At 37.7% G+C, this 19,556-nt stretch overlaps 1 protein-coding gene across 17 annotated transcripts in view; it reads right to left on the reverse strand.

Annotated features, from left to right (window-relative positions):
- Window positions 1-19,556, reverse strand: part of TENM3 (teneurin transmembrane protein 3) — a 2,419,468-nt gene that overhangs the window by 82,487 nt on the left and 2,317,425 nt on the right. For all 17 annotated transcript variants that reach the window (XM_070253219.1, XM_070253221.1, XM_070253220.1 and 14 more), the window contains one exon: window positions 18,881-19,066. In XM_070253219.1, coding sequence (XP_070109320.1) covers window positions 18,881-19,066 — 186 coding nt within the window. The remainder of the gene's footprint in view (window positions 1-18,880; window positions 19,067-19,556) is intronic.

A 19,556-nucleotide genomic window follows, 5' to 3' on the forward strand; every position in this document is an offset into this window, starting at 1 on the left:
AATGTTCACCACAACCCGATAATATAAATACAGTTGATATGGTAAATACGATGAAGAAACTGACAAGAGGGGCAATCTGTGCAACGTCACAGGCTGTCTGGCTCCAGAGTTTGCTCATATCCACTATGTCCTGGTGGCTCTTCTTGGAGATTTAGAAACAACGACGACAAATTTTTTTTTTTTCCAGTAGAAGAAACTGATGAGAGGATATCAGAAAATACTATGCAGTCATTCCTGACCTAACGTGAATTTAGGCAGACACTTCTTTCCCAAAAGCCACAGTGTAGTGCCACCATTTTTGAGATGTCTTCTACGTGGCTTCCTTGGGAAAGTGCCAGGTGGATCTACCATAAATGGCAGAATGCAGGTGAGTGCCTTTTAAATGCTAGGGCTAATTCTTGGCCTTAATTGTCTCTGTTTCAAACACACTCAGATACACAGTCATCCCTGAAAATGAAACTGACTGCTCGGGTTCAAGCCCCTGCGTGGGAGGTCCTTGGTCTACTTGCTGCTACTGGTGGGCAAAGACTCAGTGAAACTGTAGATGTGGGAGAAAGGTTTGGCTCATCAAAAATATTCGTATTACACGATTAGCCCACAAGCCTCAGTATCACCAAAGCAAATGACTAGTGCTAGATCCTTTTCACACACTGCCCTCTTGGTGCTTCTGTTTAAAAAGAATTCTTTTTCTTTTCAAGGCCCCTATTTAGCATATTTCCCCCTTTGTGTTTTCGGGAAGGTGGGTGGAGGGGGACACACAATGATTTGCTCTTGTCTGGACCCCTTAGTCATGGGCCTTGATTCTAAGGCCCCTTAGGAGGGAGTTTGCTCATTTACAGCCTTGTTGCACCATTTTTAATTCCTACCATGGAGAGTGGGGACAAATAGCATCTTTTTGGACATTCAACCTACATGTTGTTGCCTCATCGGCTCATCTACCAAAATTACGGGAAGCCCTCCTCCCTCCATTTCCTCTAGTCATCTGATTCTTTCTTTTCTCTGCCCGAATCCTTCTCACGGATGAAGTCTAGGAGTACGAACACCAGGGAAAATGTAAAAGGAGACGAGAAGAATCAAGAACTAGCTGTGATCAATTCATTTCAGTCAAGAGATTCCACGAAAATACAAGGCTTTAAAGATACATAGACATGTGACTTATGTGTAAATCTCCCCCATTAGAAACGTAAGGCCCACGGCTATGCTAATCACTGTTTTCCTATTACCCAGCTCATAAGGGATTCTTAATATCTGCTGAATAAAATGATTAAATGTAGCTTACTATCGTGGTCCTAGTATGTCCTATATGTGTTTGCAGTTTTTGAATAAACGCTGTGAATAATACAGAGGCTACCCTCTGAGTAAGAAGCATATGAGAGCAATACCTCATTGACAACATCCTTTCCCTCTCCTTCATCCATCTGTCCGTCTCCTTTTGCCTAATCCATCTGTCCTAACTATACACAGTAGTATTAACAATAACTACCGTTTACTGACTGGTACTATGTGCTGACAACTACGCTAAGCATTTCACATGAATTAGGTGATTTAATTTTCACCACCCCGTGGGGTAATAGGTACTTTTATCTTCCCTTCCACGAATTTTCCATTTCCCTTTCACAAATGAAGAAACTAAGACACAGAAAATTAAAGAACTTCCTCAAGGTCAAAATGCTAACAAGTGGCAAAGCCAAAATTCTAACCAGGTAGTCTGAGGCCAAAGTCCATACACTTAATAAATAAGCTGTATTTACAACTCAGAAGAACCAGAACTGTGTGCCTGTGTAAGGTAGATTAGAAACATCATGTGTTTTGGGATTGGTCAATGAATTTATCTGAACGAAAAAATCAGATGAAAAAAATGTGGAAATCTTTAATTCAACATTGACATTAAAGAGAAACCAGGAAGTAAGATTAAAATTCAAATTAACTTGAAATATTAATCTGTCGACACAGCTTCATAAATAAGAGTACCTTAAGTAGACTAAAGAAAGCTTTATGATAAGAACTGCTGTAACCTGTTCTAAAAATCCAGAGTTTGGAAAGCCAATTGGCAAGATATTAAAACTGAGGAATAAAACCAGGAAAAATTAAAACAGGTAGGTTTGAAAAATCAAAGAACAAAGGCAGTTCAGCTGACATATATATACTGTACAAGAAATATCTGCTGAGCAGTAGTTTCAAAGAAGGCTGCTCATTTAAAAAAGAGGTCAAAGGAATACATGAGCCTGCTTTGGGGAGGAACTGGGATATTTGGAGGTCTATATGGAACAGTATTAATTCCAAACTTGCTTTCTTTTTACTGTCAAACTGATTCTTAAAAACACAGAGAAGAAACAAAGGCAAACCAAGTTGGTTATATCTACATCAGGCAGCTCACAAAGGAAAAATACAAACAGTTTGACTGTGAATACATAGTTGCTGACGTGTTTAGTTATGAACTATTCACATTGTTTCTGCGGTCACAAAGTGTTTGCTTGGAGCATATCAAATAGTACAGTATTTTCACTGGGCTACTGAATTGACTCCTGAGTATAGCCTACACATCAGCAAACAACACAGAATCCAGAAGGCTGGAAATATTTCCCAGTTTAACTACAATAAAATCTTAGGGGCCCATCTTCCAAAGAGGATAACTCAATCAAGATGAGTACATTCTTCACTGTGGCGATTATTGCAAAGTCCTTGGAGCCGAGGACAAAGTTTTATTTAGCATTGTGTTTCATAATACTTTATAACACAGACTTAAAAAATGATTCGCATTAGTCTCTCATTAAACTTGTAAGTAGGTGTCATTCCTAGATTATTCATGTACCAGTTCCTGCAGGATGACAAAAAAGCGACAGTCTGCAAATAAGTACATATTAGACCCATTTATTCCAATCAGCAACGGTGTAAATCAGCGTGTAGGCTGCATACCCATTGATTTGATGCTCCTTAATTGGTTCACGCTGCACTGTTTTATTACTGATTATCCCATCGTAAAGGATTACGACAGTGACATAATTTTAAACACCATAAAACAATTTACTCGAGCCTCTTAAAATATGCTCTCCCTCACTAAAGAATTCTCATTCTAAGATTAGGATAAAACATCTAAAATATTTTATCCTATTTAGGAGAGGCAATTAATTTGAATTTTAACAACTAGTAAGTGAGGTCGTACCAGTAGAAAAAAACAGTGTGTGTGTGTGTGTGTGTACGCACATGAGTGCACATGAGCTTGAAAGAGTTTTGGTTGCCTTAAAATTGGCAACACAGTCTTGAAAACTTACTTCAAATAAATTGTTTCTGAAAGCTTGCATATTTTATTCCTTTTATATATAGGAAATTTGGTGAAAAAAGTTATCTGTACAAATACATTGCTTCTTGCATGCACCTATCAAGCAAAACACCATCCTTCAGTTTGGAACACTATTTATACCAGGACATTCCAAAAGAGTGAAATAATATTTTTCCTGATTTAAGTCAGCTCAGAAAAGTCTAGATTCTATGGAAAAGGTGCTTTGAGATAAACTAAAGTTTACAAAGTCAGCACTGCTGAAAAAGTGCCATTATAAGCTGCAGAGCTTTGTACAGACAACGGCTGGAATAATATTTGGTGTTTTCCTTCAGCTTGGAATTCCATGCCTTACTATAGACTCCATGTACATATGGGAGTAACAGTGGAGCACTGAGAATGCAGACAGCACGCTCGCTGACGCTGGCACATGCACAGACTGTGCAAAGAGACACCATTGTTTGGCGTGTGGTCCATGAGTTTGGTGGTAGTCTTTGCACACGGCATGAACATAAACATGTAGTAACACGTCTCCTTTAGATTTTTCACTCCTTGCTGGAGTTCATTGAATGACATAAGCAAAACCACCTTTTTTTTTAGGATTTCCTAGATTTAAAAAAAATCAGGCATATTTTAGTACCCTGATTTGGGAACTAAACCATCCAGAGACAGCTCTCAATACTAGCAACTAAAAATCATAACACAAATTTTTTTACACTAAATGAATATTCAGATTGTTAACATTTGATACAATGAACTTGGTTATAATAATTATTAAAGTGGTGTCTTGTGGTACTAGCAAGTCAAATAGCAGGAAACCATAAAAATGATCTACAGATCTGGTCAATATCAATAAGGATAATTTCTTGTCTACCATCACTACTTTTGCCTATTCATAAAACTTAATATTTAAGAAAAATTTATAGACTAAGACATCCATAAGTATGTAACATATACCAGGTCTTCCTCTTGTCAGTTTTCTTGATGCTATCAGGAAAAACAATAAAGTTGAACAGTCTTTTTAACTTATCTAAGATAAACTGTAATTTATTTTGGGAAACTTGTAGATAAACAGCTCTTTTCAAAGATGATTTATAGAGAGAGTAATTTTTCTTCATTTCTGGGCAAGAGAGAGAGTGCACAGATGTTTACCACTTGTATTTTTGGTCCTAAACTTTTCTGAGGCCTTTTTCTTTCTTCTTTGCTGAAGAAGATTAGCCCTGAGCTAACATCTATTGCCAATCTTCCTCTTTTTTTTTTTTTTGCTGAGGAAGACTCACCATGAGCTAACATCTGTGCCTATCTCTCTCTATTTTATATGTGGGTCGCTGCCACAGCATGGCTGATGAGTGGTGTAGGTCCATGCCTGGGATCGGAACCTGCGAACCTGGGTTGTCGAAACGGAGCATGCTGAAGCTAACCACTAGGTGACGGGGCTGGCCCCATGAGGCTTTTTCATGAGCTGATTCTAGTTACACAAGTCCTCTACCCACTTTCTATGAGTCTTTTTCAGTGGTCAATGTCTGTACACACTCATTTCAGCTGACAAAAAACTGGAGATCAATTTTAGAGGGAGGTGTGTAGAGTTTTCAATAAACAGTTTACAACTTTCTTAAATCCTTTACAGTATAAATTGACTTTCCTCAAACTGTTTTTTGTTGTTGCAATTGTTTTTTTTTGGTTATTTTTATTTTGGCAAACTATGGATCCTGTTATCAGCTATAATGCAAATTGTTCCAAATAAAAAAGTGATCTATTATTTATACATCACTGATGTCATTATTAGTGCATCTGTTTCTATGACAATTCAATCTTTTGTGACAGGTACATAGATATTAATTTTTCTTTATCACAGAAAAGAATAATTTTCACCTATTCCACTATACACATACACACAAAAACAAAAAGTAATTTAGGAGGTAGCACAGTCTAGCGCTTAAGAGTATGGGTTTGGGTTCTGGTTCTGTTACTTGCTAGCTGTGCATCCACAGAAAAGTTATGCAACCTCTTTTAGCCTGGGTTCCCTCAACAGTGATTCTGACAGCTTCTACCCGATAAGGGTGTTGTGACGATCAAATAAGATAATATACACAGAGATTTCTGCATTGTCCCTTAGCACATAGCAAAAGGTGAAAGATTTAAACGATCTGAAGAGAAGCCAGAGTATACCCCTTAGCACGTGGTAAACACTCAATAAATATTAGGTATTATCAATTTACCTTATTAAGAAAGACAGTTTAAAAAGGACAAACTCATGAAGTAATTGGTATCTTTCAAGAGACTATGAAGAAAGAAATCTGACTTTAAGCAAAGCGTCTTGGGACTGCCAATGATCTGTTTTCATAAGCCATGAGTTCCGCTCTGCCCCAGTCATGCCAAGAAAAGCCCCCTCCTGCCCCATCTCTTCGAGATAGACTCCTGTTAATGGGAACATTCTTTATATGAACTGGCTAGTTCCAAGAGTGGGGACACTCCACTTTTGTGTCAGGAAGCTTTCTTATTCTTTGTCTCACATAAACCCTTCGCTGGTGTAGACACACAATTCTCATCAAAATGTGATTCAGCTTTTAGGAATAAAGAACACATCACAACTTGTCCTTATGTATTTTGCATTCCCTCATTAGTAATTTTATTTGAGCAAGGTAAATTAATATTATCTAAAGGAGTATAAATTTCCCTGTAAATATCTGTAAAATCTGCTCATAAATTCAGAAATACAAGTCACTTTTACAGGAACTACTTAGAAACAAAGACATTTAATTATCCTATTTTACATGCATATCCCTTTCCTTATATTACAATTTTGCCAAAAAATTTTCATTCTATTTTTCATTACGAAATGTACTGAGCAGATGTGACAATATATACTGCTAACTTTTGTGGCAGAATGCTGTAGGTTTGTGTGTCACCATTCCTAAATACAGATGGAAACCGGCCCTTGGCTGAGAAAAGCTTTCCCAGTAGCTTTTCATCGTTGCTGTGGGTGACATGTTGGTACACGCCATCGGAATTGCACATCTAGGCTTTTACTATGTGGCTTGTACCTACGCTGGCCACAGTTCAGAGGTAATGCTTTTTGGGACCAGAAAGAGTTAGGGTATGTGCAATAACCACATAGATAGTTCTCTCTCTGCTTTTTATGGCAGCTATATGGTGATTTTTTCCTTGCATACATCAGCGTATTCGGTATTTGAAGCGGATTACTCATATGCATAATAATCACTACTGAGGACCCATCTTAAAAGTCAAGAGTTGGAGAGTATGTGAAAAGCATTATTTTACACTTCATTGTTCATGTGGGGACTAAATAAAGAATACCTAATGCCATTAATTCACAACTAGATCACTTATGTTTAACCACATGCTTTCTATGCATACATATATAAATATTAATTCTGGATAGAACGATAATCATTCAGTATCATAACAATTAAACAGCTGTAACCTGTCTCATGTGTTAAGTGATGGAGCTGCAGGCAAGCTCCATAAGCAGATGGTCTTACCCACCCATGCTTAATGTTAAAGACTTTTTTAAAAAAGAGGTGTTGACAAATCAGAACAAGTAGGCATAGTTTTAATGCAAATCGGCCAATTTGCAATGTAGATTACCCTAAAAACTAATTTGGTACATAGGAAAAAATTAAGCTCTGTTGTTAAAGGAAGACAGTATATTACATTTGGATATACTAGATTCCCCACCAACATAATTATTTACTAATTTCATTCAACCAACAGAGTTTAATGGTAAAGCAGCTGGCAAAGTATTCATATTTACGGACCTCCTTTGAGTGCCCCTTAATTTATCTAAGGCACATGTCTGTTAAACCCCAGAAATAATAGCCATATTTCAGACAGCTGTTTTCCAGCTTCACTAAAGAGGCACTCAAAAAGGAGAGGGTCAGTGAACCTATCATGAAGAAGAGCAATAGAAAAAAATTGGCTCTAGTCACACCATAATCTGTGAATAAAATATGTTAAATATGACCAGGGAGAAAAGCCATGGCTTTTGTACGGACTAACAAATAACCAAACTTGTATTTTAAAAACAGGTAGGTGGAAAAGGAACTCTTTTAAGATGAAAAGAGGCTATTTCCAATTTGTCATATTCCAGAAACGACAGAGATAAATTCTGCCACTGAAAGGATACATATATACAATTGTGGCAAGGAATAATCATATTCCTTAAAATTGTGGGCTTAATTCTTCCACTCATGTTAAACTGAAGGCAAAGTTCTGCCTTTTAATTTACTCCATTAAGGTAATAAGGATCTCCGCATATAATGAAAATTACTTAAAATCCATACTAACACTTGACTAGCTGGCTGCCATTCTCCAGTTACCTGGCTTGAGTCTGAGGAAGAATGTGACATATTTATAATCTGGAACTTCTTATAATCTTTCTCTTCCTTGCTAACATTGTAAAACAGCTGACAATATGTTATTTTGCACCTGGTTTCACTCCCAAATGCCTTGGATCTAAACTTCTCAATAAAAGGCTTCTGATGAACTTGGCAAGAATTGAAAGGAGCATTTTTTATCTTTAGTTCTGGTTAAATTGTATATCCAGTCAATTGAGTTTTATAACCTCCTGTATCCCAGATCTTGTTGGAAATTAAGGTCTTAGATGGTTTTTAAAAGATGCAAATCAATGAAATGTTCCAAATTGAAAAAGATACTCTAGTACATTATTAAAGGAACACATCAGGCTTTTAATACAACATAATACAAATGTGACAAGAATCTTAGCTGATTCAGATATCATGTCTCTCCATAAACTGTTAAAAAACAACTTAAATTGACTTAAGATGAGAAATGAGGTTTAAGGAAGCAAAAAGGAAATCGTAGGCCTGGGCATACTCATATTTTAAAAATCTGTCACAGCATATAATATTTAATTCAAATTAACAGATTCAAAAATTTCCTTGGGAAAAATCATAATTTATAATTTTTTCCCCTAAGACACAGAGCACCTACACAGTAAATTATTCTGAAAGACTTAAAAAAAAAACTGGCTAGAAAACCACTAAGTTCATGGTAGAAAATAAACACAAGACAGTAAGAAAGGAAGGAATCTGGTTTATCAAGACTAAAGAAATCAGGCCTATTTCAATAACAACTAATGAGCACGAAACAATACAATTAGTATTTTCTTTTCTTTTTTTTATTTTTTTGAGGAAGATTAGCCCTGAGCTAACATCTGCTGCCAATCCTCCTCTTTTTGCTGAGGAAGACTGGCCCTGAGCTAACATCCATGCCCATCTTCCTCTACTTTATATGTGGGACGCCTACCACAGCATGGCTTGCCAAGCGTTGCCATGTCCGCACCCGGGATCGGAACTGGCAAACCCTCGGCCGCTGAAGCGGAATGTGAGCACTTAACTGCTGCACCACTGGGCTGGCCCTAGTGTTTTCTTATATATGGTTCCCATTTTAGAAAAATGACAGTGGATTTAACCCTCCATTTTTTTTTCCACAACACGGCTGCCCCGAAAGCCTGTGGGCCTTCCAGTAAGCTGAGCAGGAATAAGCTTAATTTATGGTAGCTACTGGGATTCAAGTCATACCACAGGAGGTAGATTGAACAGAAAATCTGTACAATAACTGCCATAGTATAGAACTCATTATCGTATGACTCTGAAGGATGTGAGGCATTTTTCTTCTGAAGAACTCAAAATTCTCATCCTCATAAGCTATGTGTAAATCACCTAAATGGAAAGACATATGTTAAATCTGGGTCTATCCCAGAATTGAATTTTAGAAGTTCTAAAAAAATACCCCTTTTCTAAAGTAGAGAACACATTGAACATTTCCCAAACAATACAGCCCTTGCTGCGATTTCCCTCTCAGTACCACTGCTGCCACGTGGTTTCAGACTCTTCACTCAGCTTCAGGAGGCTGCCTCTGTCTTGAGCGAGGATAAATTTCCACAGGAAGACAGGAGAGAGCAAAAGGGGATTCAGATCTCTGATGCCAACGGTCTACGTTGTTTATGCCATAGTTACTCCCATTCTTAGGAGTAAAGAAACTGATGCCTAGTGGGGCTGGCCCCGTGGCCGAGTGGTTAAGTTCGCGCGCTCCGCTGCAGGCGGCCCAGTGTTTCGTTGGTTCGAATCCTGGGCGCGGACATGGCACTGCTCATCGAGCCACGCTGGGGCAGCGTCCCACATACCACAACTAGAAGAACCCACAACGAAGAATGTGCAGCTATGTACTGGGGGGCTTTGGGGAGAAAAAGGAAAAAAATAAAATCTTTAAAAAAAAAAAAAAAGAAACTGATGCCTAGGGAAATAAATCACCAACATGAGGAGGGAACATTTATCAAGATGGCCCTCGGGACTATGAGTGTACTGAAGAAAACACAGGCAATCAGGTGCAAAAGTTACGTGAAGATTCTAATCCCAACTTTCTCGAGGACTTGTCTGATTTGAAAAATGGAAAACACAATTTTTGGATGTAAGTATGTAGGATGTGGGGTATAATTCTAATGGGGCGCTTGGGACATGATGGGACTCGTACAGGCAGGTTACCAAGAAAAGGGAGGGTGCAATGCTACAAAGTTGGAGCTGCAAGCGCTTTGCAAAAAGGGAGAAGAGTCAAAATGAGTAACAACTCTGAAGCCTTATGGGATATGGATTGTCAAAGCTTGCAGAGAAGAAGAGTGATTCAAAAACCTTGATGTGTAGTATTTAAGACCAAAATATGACAGAAACACAGTCAAACTGACCGGTTTCAAATTTAGACCACTAAATTGGTTTTGGTTGGCTGATTACTCTCTCACTCAAAAGGTTACTGAACAATGAGTGAAAGACAAATAATTTAGCTTAAAGTGTGACCTGCCATTGCGTGCAATGTTGGCTGCAACTAAATGGAACCGGTGCCTTCATGTTCTTTTATGCTCTAATTGGTGTATGTAAAGACATACACAACTAACACAAAAGAACAGTTTATATAGTGAAGAGAAAAACCGCCTGAAGGATAGATGAATTAAAACATCGCAATAGCTGGCTAGTTACCATCACCGCAAACAACATGCCCCCTTATCCATGCACTTCTTCATAAAAACGAAACAAAATGGAACATTGTTAACTGACCAGTAAAATAAACATTACCTCTGTGATAGTTTAACCAATATTGGAACCGAGTAGAGAGAGCACTGACAACCTAACAAAACAGGGCCTCCATCCTTCAGGAAGGTCAGAGAAACCAGCATTGCATTTTTAAAAAAGAGGAGACTAAGTGACCTCATTTTAAAAAATACCATTTCTGAAGGGATTACAAGGGATAAAGTATTGCATATAAAACTGTGAACTGAATAAATTAGACTAAAATGAAAAAAATAATTTTGAGAGGCCCCAAATGGATACTAACGGACTCTCAAAGGAAGAAATAGACATGTAAACACCAGCCTGGTTTTCGGAACATGGGTGATACCCAGTGAGCCCTGAAGGGGGCTTCCAGCCGCTCTCTCAGGAACCGCTATCCTTTCCGTCACATCAAATTACTCAGAGTCACTGGGACTGCAGACCAGGAAGGACATTAAGAAGTTCTCTTTTTTGCACACTTCATGGGAGGTGGTTTAGCCCGTCTGGATTTTCACTGCCAACCAAGTCAGCTTCGGACACTTTCCTTCCATGAACTCCATGCCCACTGACCCCTGATGACCCACCCTTCACTGTATATGACAAATCTCAAGGCATCCATGTCCACACTGCCAGTGTGTCAGGAAGTGGAAGGGAATAGTAGGTTTGTAACCAGCACGTTTTTCTGTTGGCTAATTTCTCTGCCTAAAGACAAGACTTAGGGAAGAATCAGTCCCAGTCAATTTTTTATGTATTTCCGTCCAAATACTCTAGCAACGACAGCAGTAACAATAAGTAACATCTATATGATGTTTTCTTGGTGCCAGATACTGTTCTAAGGGTTCTTCTACGTGTTTTAAGTCATTTAATACCCCCAGCAACTCTATGAGGTAGGTACTATTTATTCCCACTTTATAGACGAGGAAACTGACACAGAGAGCTCAACTGATTTCCCCGAGATCACACAGCTATTAAGCAATAGAACTGGGAACAGAGGCAGATCCAGGTTTTGTGGGTCTGAAATTATACAACTTGGGGAGCCCTCTTTAATAAAATGAATACCAAATTATGAACACGAAATTAGGTTCAAAAGTGAGTAATTATTTAGAATGAGAAAAGAAATCACAATAAATTATAATTTTGATGCTAATAAACACCCCAAATATCAGAAAAACCATATAACACTTTTTATTAAGTGACTGATGTCTCTAATAAGAGTTTTTTTCTTATATTTTTGGGCTATATTTACTCTTTGCCTCTTTATAAGACAAAAATTTTGTAATATCTTCTATAGAGAGAATAGAAAGATAATTTAGTCTTTATTCATTGTGATTATTTAATATGATTTTCATTATTGATAGTTTAGAAAAGTCTCATTTGATTTCAAAATTTGCTATTAGTAATGTCATGTAAATTTTTGGCACTACTGTCAGATTTGGGAAGACTTTATTGTGTAATAAACTAATCAAATAGTCTTTGAATTGATGACATTCATTAACCACTTTGTTGTGATGTCCTCATAGAATATTATGAGTTTCATGTTATCTTTGTCAATATCAGTATTTCAGGTCATATAAGCAAGAAATCTTTTTCTAGAATGTTCATATGATTCAGTGATACACTGGGATGCATAACACATGAGACTTCACACACTGATGAACTCAGTTTTGCAGTACTGCGATGGGTTTGTGCCCTAAAAATATAGGAATTCTGATAAATTCCTCAAAAAAAGAAATACTTGTCAAAAAGAGAAAATTACTGTAAATTTATAATTGTTTAAGTTCCATTAGCAAGTATATTTCTGACAGGAGAAAACTTCCAATTTGATTGGCATTTTACAACGTATCTGATGACAAGAAAAATTTTCCACAGACTAACTTCTGTTCCCATACATTTCAAACCTTATTCCTCCTCCACTCCCTATTTACTTGTGGTGCAGGGCTTCACAGGACAAATTCATGGCTTCTTAACTCTCTGACCCTGAACTTTCATGTCACCAGGTGAGTCAGTGGGTGGCAGGAATATTCCTGGACGGCTAGCAATAACCCCCACGGACAGCAGTGATTTCACACCTCATAAACATATCCAATTAAATATAAACTAAACGTACCCCAGCTCAAATTCTCCTTAGCTGAATCCTCAAAGTGCCCAAGGTCACTCCAATGTCATTCTACACAAGGAAAAGTGTGCTGGAAAGGAGGTTGGAGTGAAGAGAGACAAACGACTTAACTGATGTGCAAATTTCATATTAACATATGACCATGTAAATCTGTGGTCCTCTTGCAAGATGTTAAAAGGGGCCTGTGCAAGTGAGGGGCTCTAATGCTTAAGCTTCACCAGCTTCACAGTAAATTCGCCGCTGGCCTGATCAGGGACCTAGGCAGGTGGCACTAGACACCTATTTCTTAACTACTATATCACACTGACAGATGTGAATCCAAATATCTCCCAGAGTAATCATTTGCAGGTGTAACGTGGGACCCTTGTTCAGAAGGAATTATAAAATTTGAAGAAAAATGTAAAAAGGTAGTTTCAGAATTTCTATGTTCTGTATTATTATGAATATGATTCCCAATTTGGGAACATTACAAAAGTTACAAAGAATATTGATTTTTGTGGTCTAAGTCAAGTATTTATCAGAGTGGTCATTTTTCTTTTTCAAAACTGTCACCCGTTCTTTTATTTAACAGCTGAAACACTAATCTTTTACCATCATCCTGAGATACGAATTAAAACCCGCTGCCTTGTCCACACTGGTATGGTTTCGAGCTTTCTCTCTCTTCCCCCCTATACTGTTTGGCAGATAACTCCCCAGCTGCGTGTATTTCATTTTCAATTTCTAATCTCCAGCACCCCAAAGCCCAGAGCGACCATGGTATTTAATAGAAGGATGCTGAGTACTGTATGTCTACGTTCTGTCTGAACAAACAAAGCGTGTCTTTGTGATCATTAATGATCTTGTTTCCCAATGTACTAAAGAATTAGAATAAAAACAAATAGCTGATCTTTTGTAGCTTAAAGGAATTAGGATTTCCCCTAGGCCAAATTTCCATTTGAATTGCCTGAAAGTACATGAAAATCAATGTAGCTCAATAAACAACTCGGTGTTTGAGACATTACCAGAAGAAAGGCACCACAATAGACTCCACCTTTCTTTCACCATCATTTTAAAAAGCAACACCTCTCTAACCCCCAAGCCAAACATACCAACTTCTTGTTAAGCTGTATCCATGCTGAGACTGGGTTACATTTTATAACAATGAAATGGAAATTTCATTAACTCTCTGATGCAAATTCGTTGGACAGCAGTTTTGCTTTACTTTTTTTAAAAAACTTTTTTTTTAAACTCACCCAAAACATTGTCTGGGTTGCAGTTTGTCTCATTTATACTTAAGAACAAAACTAAAACAATAATTTCCTGAACGCTATAGGCTAGGCATTATAATAAGTGATTTACATTCTAGTATTTCATTTGATTCTAACAACCCTATCAGGTACATAATATTCATATATGAAGAAACACTCAGAGAGGTTAAATGACTTGCCCAAGGTCACTCACTATGTAAACACTGCAGCAAGTGTTCAAATTCCAAAAGCCCTTAAACAGAGTATTCTGTTCCCAAATCTCATATGATAGGTATTATTACAGCTATTTTACATTTGAAAAAAAAGCCCTGAGGCTAAGAACGGTTAAGATAGAAGTTATAGTGAATAATTCACAGAACTGATTTGAAAACATGTCTTTTTTTATTTCAAAGCCCATGCTTTTTTCATTGTTACAGTGACTTTCAGAAGAAGTAGTAGTCAAATATCATAGATGAGATGCTCAATAATTGCCTAACGGACAAAGAAATGAACTAATTAACAAATGAAAAGTAATGGGAGCATGCGAAGTGCAGTATCTTACCAAATGGACCCCAAGTCATCTGAAAAAGTGAAGGTGATGCCCATTTTTTAATGTCACAGGAAAAATAAAAATAAAGTTAAATGAAATTGAGAATAAAAAGGGAACCTCATGCTTAAATCCAGTAATTTTCCAAATAGAGCAGAAATGATCAATAATTAAGAAATTCTAGAATTGCAGAAGATCTCAAAGGGTCCTTCAGATAGGGACACTTCTCAAGAGACTTAATCTTTTGGGATAATGGGTGGAAGGAACTTAAAAATACTCCCCTCCTAAAACACTCCTCAAACTAACAAAAAGAACAAACAGAAACTCCAATGTTTCACATTTAAGGAACTGCGGTATTGCTAAAGCTTATTGGACTGGGGATTCAAAAATTTCTTCAGGAGCTTGTTCCAAGATTTAAATATATTTTCCAGCCTGAGGTTCCTCATTATGTCTAACCAACATTTAAACACTTTAAGCACATTTTCTCCATTTCTGTCTGTGGAGAAATGGGAAACGCCAGTCAGCCTCCAGAAGACAGTTCCCCCATCTACAGAGCTCTGAGCCTTCTTTACCTTCATAACGACCCTCGGGTAGATAATAACCAAATGTGTTATTCGGTCTTCTCCCAGCTTTCCACTCCCTTCTGGTCACAATCTCATCTATAGCATCCAATGCTCTCAAATACAAATGGATGGCTCTGAGGCAAATTTTTTCAGCTAATGCTGAAAAGAATGGTTTTTGTGGAGGCTACAAGTTAGTAATACTCCAAATTAGAATGTATCATTGCCCAGGATATTTAGTTAGTATTGCACTTAAAAGTTATTGATTCCGGCCACAAACATCTGTTCAGCAGAGGCTGGTATGGCATCTACATTGCTTCTATGGCCAATTAACTCCAGCCACAGGCCAATAAGCTTGCAGTTTCCCCCTCTTTTCCTAAGAAGAGAAGAGAGAGCCAAGCAACTGAGTTGCCTTTATGTCGTTATAGACTTTGGTTCCAGTTAAATACATTAAGAGTGAATTTATTGAATTAGGCCAAGACAGTATCTTCCAGTTCACAGATTTGACTTTGATTCACCTCAACTCTCACAATAACAGAACTGTTCAAGCTTTTTTATACAGAGTTGGCTATGCAATATTTTGATTATGCCAACTATCATTTATAAAACACTTAATGATATTTAATGTATTTTTAACTTGCTTTTGGATCCTCTAGATATTCTTACATCTTTCTTATCTCGTGAAAAACAAAGGTAAGAACCTGAGTATGATAATCATTTGACCTTTCTGTAGGATGGTCACATACAAAGGATATTATGTTAGTTAAGCACGTACTATTAGACTATGTTAGTAATAATTGCTGGTGCTTATTTGATGTGGTTCAATCATGTAATTTCTCTTTATTTATGAATGGGTTCGACGATCATAAATGCCTTTATGGGGAGGAAGAGAGAAATATTTATTTTAATCATAATATTGCTAAAAGTAGATTTCCCTTTGTTTCATTTCCCATCTGCATAAAACACTAGTCAAAGTCGAACCCAAGAAAGGAGAAGGACTTGGAACAACGAACCTGCAGATGAATATGCCTAACTTGCTGAACACATGATTCATAACGAGAGAAAAATATGAACACTAACAAAAATATCAGACTGGAATCCTTTTAGGTAGGTAGGGTGCTCAGTAAATACTCTAAATTCATAACCGATTTTACTATCAAAATGCCTATGGTTTTATGAAAGCATGAACCATTTATGAAGACAGTAAGATGACTAATGAAGAACATTCTTTGCTTTCTATTGGGAACTTTGGTTTGCTTCTAACTGTTTAATTTCTCCTCCATCTCTCTTTCAATTAACCTCCCTGTTTGTATTCAATGAGATGGCACATAATATGCAGAAAGGAAAAAAATCTTGCTGATTTATGAGTATTTTTTCATAAAGTGGCAGCTTCTTTCAGCCAAATGCGTAAGTGTTGAAATTGAGAGGAAATGCACAGAACAGTAACTATCCCAAATGAGAAAACATACAGTAGTTTCCCGGGTTGTTTAATCAGTGGCTCACAAAGGCCTCTTTTAAATTGGCCCCTTAGGCATCATTGTGGACAAATACACAGGTAGTAAGTAGACAGGGGAAAAGCAATGGGACCTTCAGATGTCAAAATTTGGAATAACCAGTTCTAACAGCATAAAGGAGCAAAACAATGATTTAAGGGTTCTCTACATCTTTTAAAAGGTTCACTTCGAAGATTTATTTTTAAATGAAGCAGGGCCTTTATTTCCACACTGTTACACATATGGAGCATAAAGGCAACAAAATAAAATGAAACAATAGAAAACGGAATTGTTAACAACCCCAGCAAGATATGTTAAATTTTAATAAAAAGACCTGCTGCTAACAAAAATCCTACTTGTTCTCGGACAACTGAAAAGTTGTTCAGGAAGACCTCGTCTGTGGGGAACGAAGCATGTGATATCGCCAAGGTCAGCGAGGACAACAACAGAACGATTTGTTTAGTGACCGTTGGTTGGCAAGTTAAATGTGCCTATGGACAACTTTATAGTATGTTTCCTTGTTTATAAGCTATATATTCACGTGTTTGTTGTACTTCCTAGGATATGTATAGTGAAATATATAACATTTTCCCCCCAGCTAGAATCAATTCACTTCTGACAGGGCATGGGGATGGTAGGTCATAAAATACAACCAAGTATGATTAGAAGCATGTTTTTCCTGCCCTGACTCTGCCATTCTGGTCTTTGGGTATGGAGCTGTTTGGCCATGAGGATATTGCATTGACCTCTGTATGTCCCCTGAATGATACACAAACTGTGGTTGTCAACTTTTTTCTGCCTTAACATAGTTCACATGAACAAGTGGCAGCCATGGCCCTAGGAAGCCTCTCTTAAAAAGTAGAGGAGGGGAAAGCCATATCAGAATCGTGGAGACGAGCACTGCACACACTGTGGATGCCTGCATCTGCACTTGACCTCAGTACAAGCTAGACGTTTCCCCAATTGTAGGCAGTAAGCCCACATCCAACAAGTGAGACCCTAAGGATCTTTTGCAGGTAAGAGTTGACATCACAAACTTTCTAAGTTTGCAGGGCTGACGCTTGGCTGGCATCTGGAAAGCTGGATGCTCCCTACACTGATAAGGTTATTTCGCCCACCCTAGAGCACTAAACGCGTGCTTTTCTTTGGAGAGTCTGGAATTTTGGTGGTTGTAGCTGATGAAGGGCACCTTTTGAGCAAACCAAATAAAGACCTCTAACTATAAGTCTCAAACAGGGCGGAAACAATGCACACGTTGATTCATTTCACTGCTAGAGAAAGGAGCATGCTCCACGTGACCTCTTTGGTGGGAGAGAAGGAACATAGGAAGCCTGTGCGTGGATTTCTCCAGACACCGCTTGTTGGATCTTTTCCCTTACTGATAACTACTACAGCCAGGAGCACAACCATGCTGAGTCCAGTGAGCCCTTCCAGTGGATTGCCACATGTGGGCGTGGTAGTGGGACCCTTGAAACAGATGTCAATTAGATTACAAAGAACTTTACTTAAAGTTTTGTAAAGATACAATTGTGACAATTTATAAGATGTATGTGATTTCAATTTTCCCATGAAAAAATTCCTGGCTAACCAATTCCTATAAGCAAAAAAGTGAAGTACATAATACTTACAGACGCATTGGAAGAAGACATTGTTTAAGGTATCAAGAGTGCCCCCAAAAGCTTTTACCAAATTCACCCCCGCGGACAGAAAACAATGTGGAGAAACATCGTACCTCAAATTATGAAATTTTCATAGGACTGTGCCGCTTATAATTAATATTGTACACTTTCACTGAAACGAAGTAGAAATTTATTACTTATTTTTGTTGTATTTTCTTTAATTAAATGTTTTAATTTCAGTGACTCAGATAGTAAAAGGACAGGCACTGAATATCTTGAAAATATGGTACTCTATATGTTCTGGACACTTCTGTATCCATCTAAGTACCATTTATGTACTATCGTTGATCTTAAACACCTATTTGATTGTTTTATTTAACCAACAGATGTTCACAAGCGTCATCGTATTTTAAGAAGTATTAAGCATATAAATTTAAGAACAGCTAGACTTGTGTATTTTACTCTATTTCTTGTGGTACTACAAAATAAAGTCATAAAAAGTCATAAAAAAGTCTTTTTTAGAGACTCAAATATATAGACAAGTGCTAAGATGTGTGATTGTGAAATCTACAGAAGCCAAAAAGGCCACATATCTGGACCCATTTCTTACAGTAAAAAATACTGCTGTTATGCAATGGCCATACGGAACACCAGAAAGCAAAATTCAGTGAAAGCTTATGTACAAGGAAGAAATGAAATCATCTTTCTGTGCATCAACCTTTGTGGCCATCAAAAAACAACGAATAAAGAATTCTTATACTTCACACTTGTGACAGTCATGCTAAAAACAACTGAATTGTCATTGTAAAACAATATCCTTATGTAAAAAGTAATTCCTTTTTAAGAAAGATGAGTGAAAATTAATTGGAAGAAATCAGCTCTTCCAAGTTGAAGAGCAGCAAACAATGCGAGCTCGTTAACCGGACGCGGAGGAGAGAGAGAGAAGGGCAGCGGGCCTACCAATGGTGCAGTGCTCTCCGTTCCATCCCTGGCTGCATTCACACTTGCCGTCTTTGCAGGTCCCGTGTTCGGCACAGCGGGGGTGGCAGGCTCTTTGATTACATGCTGGGCCCGTCCAGGCTTCTTCACAGCGACAAGTGCCCCCCATGCAAACGCCGTGGGAGCCACAGTCCACGGAACATATTTCTATATGGGAAAAAAGAGGCAGAGCCGGGGAGGAGAACGGAGGGGAGTGAGAAGGGGAATTAATGAGCAGAGCTACATCTTAAATTCAAGTTGGTTAAGGTGGAAAACAAAACCACGGAAAAATCAATAAAGAGTATTTGTATATTAAGTACATTTCAGCCTCTATTACTAAGAATTACAAATGGCAGTTTACTTTCGTATTCATCATTTAATTTTATATGCTGCTGTAATTGTGCCTAAAATACACATGACAATTTTGTTTTAGTTTCCTGTATTATACGTGTGTGTCTATACCTACACACACACACACACGGGCTACTAACAAAGCAGAACACATGATTCCTAACGAGAGGAAAATACACACACACACACACACACACACGTATCTGAGAGCATCTTTTGGCAGCCAAGAACATATGCACACACACACACACATCACGTTAATATAAAATTAATGAAATATTTCAGTGTCTAAGCATGTCAGGTATCT

This window comes from Equus caballus, chromosome 27 (assembly GCF_041296265.1).
Source record: "Equus caballus isolate H_3958 breed thoroughbred chromosome 27, TB-T2T, whole genome shotgun sequence".
Lineage (NCBI taxonomy): Eukaryota > Metazoa > Chordata > Mammalia > Perissodactyla > Equidae > Equus > Equus caballus.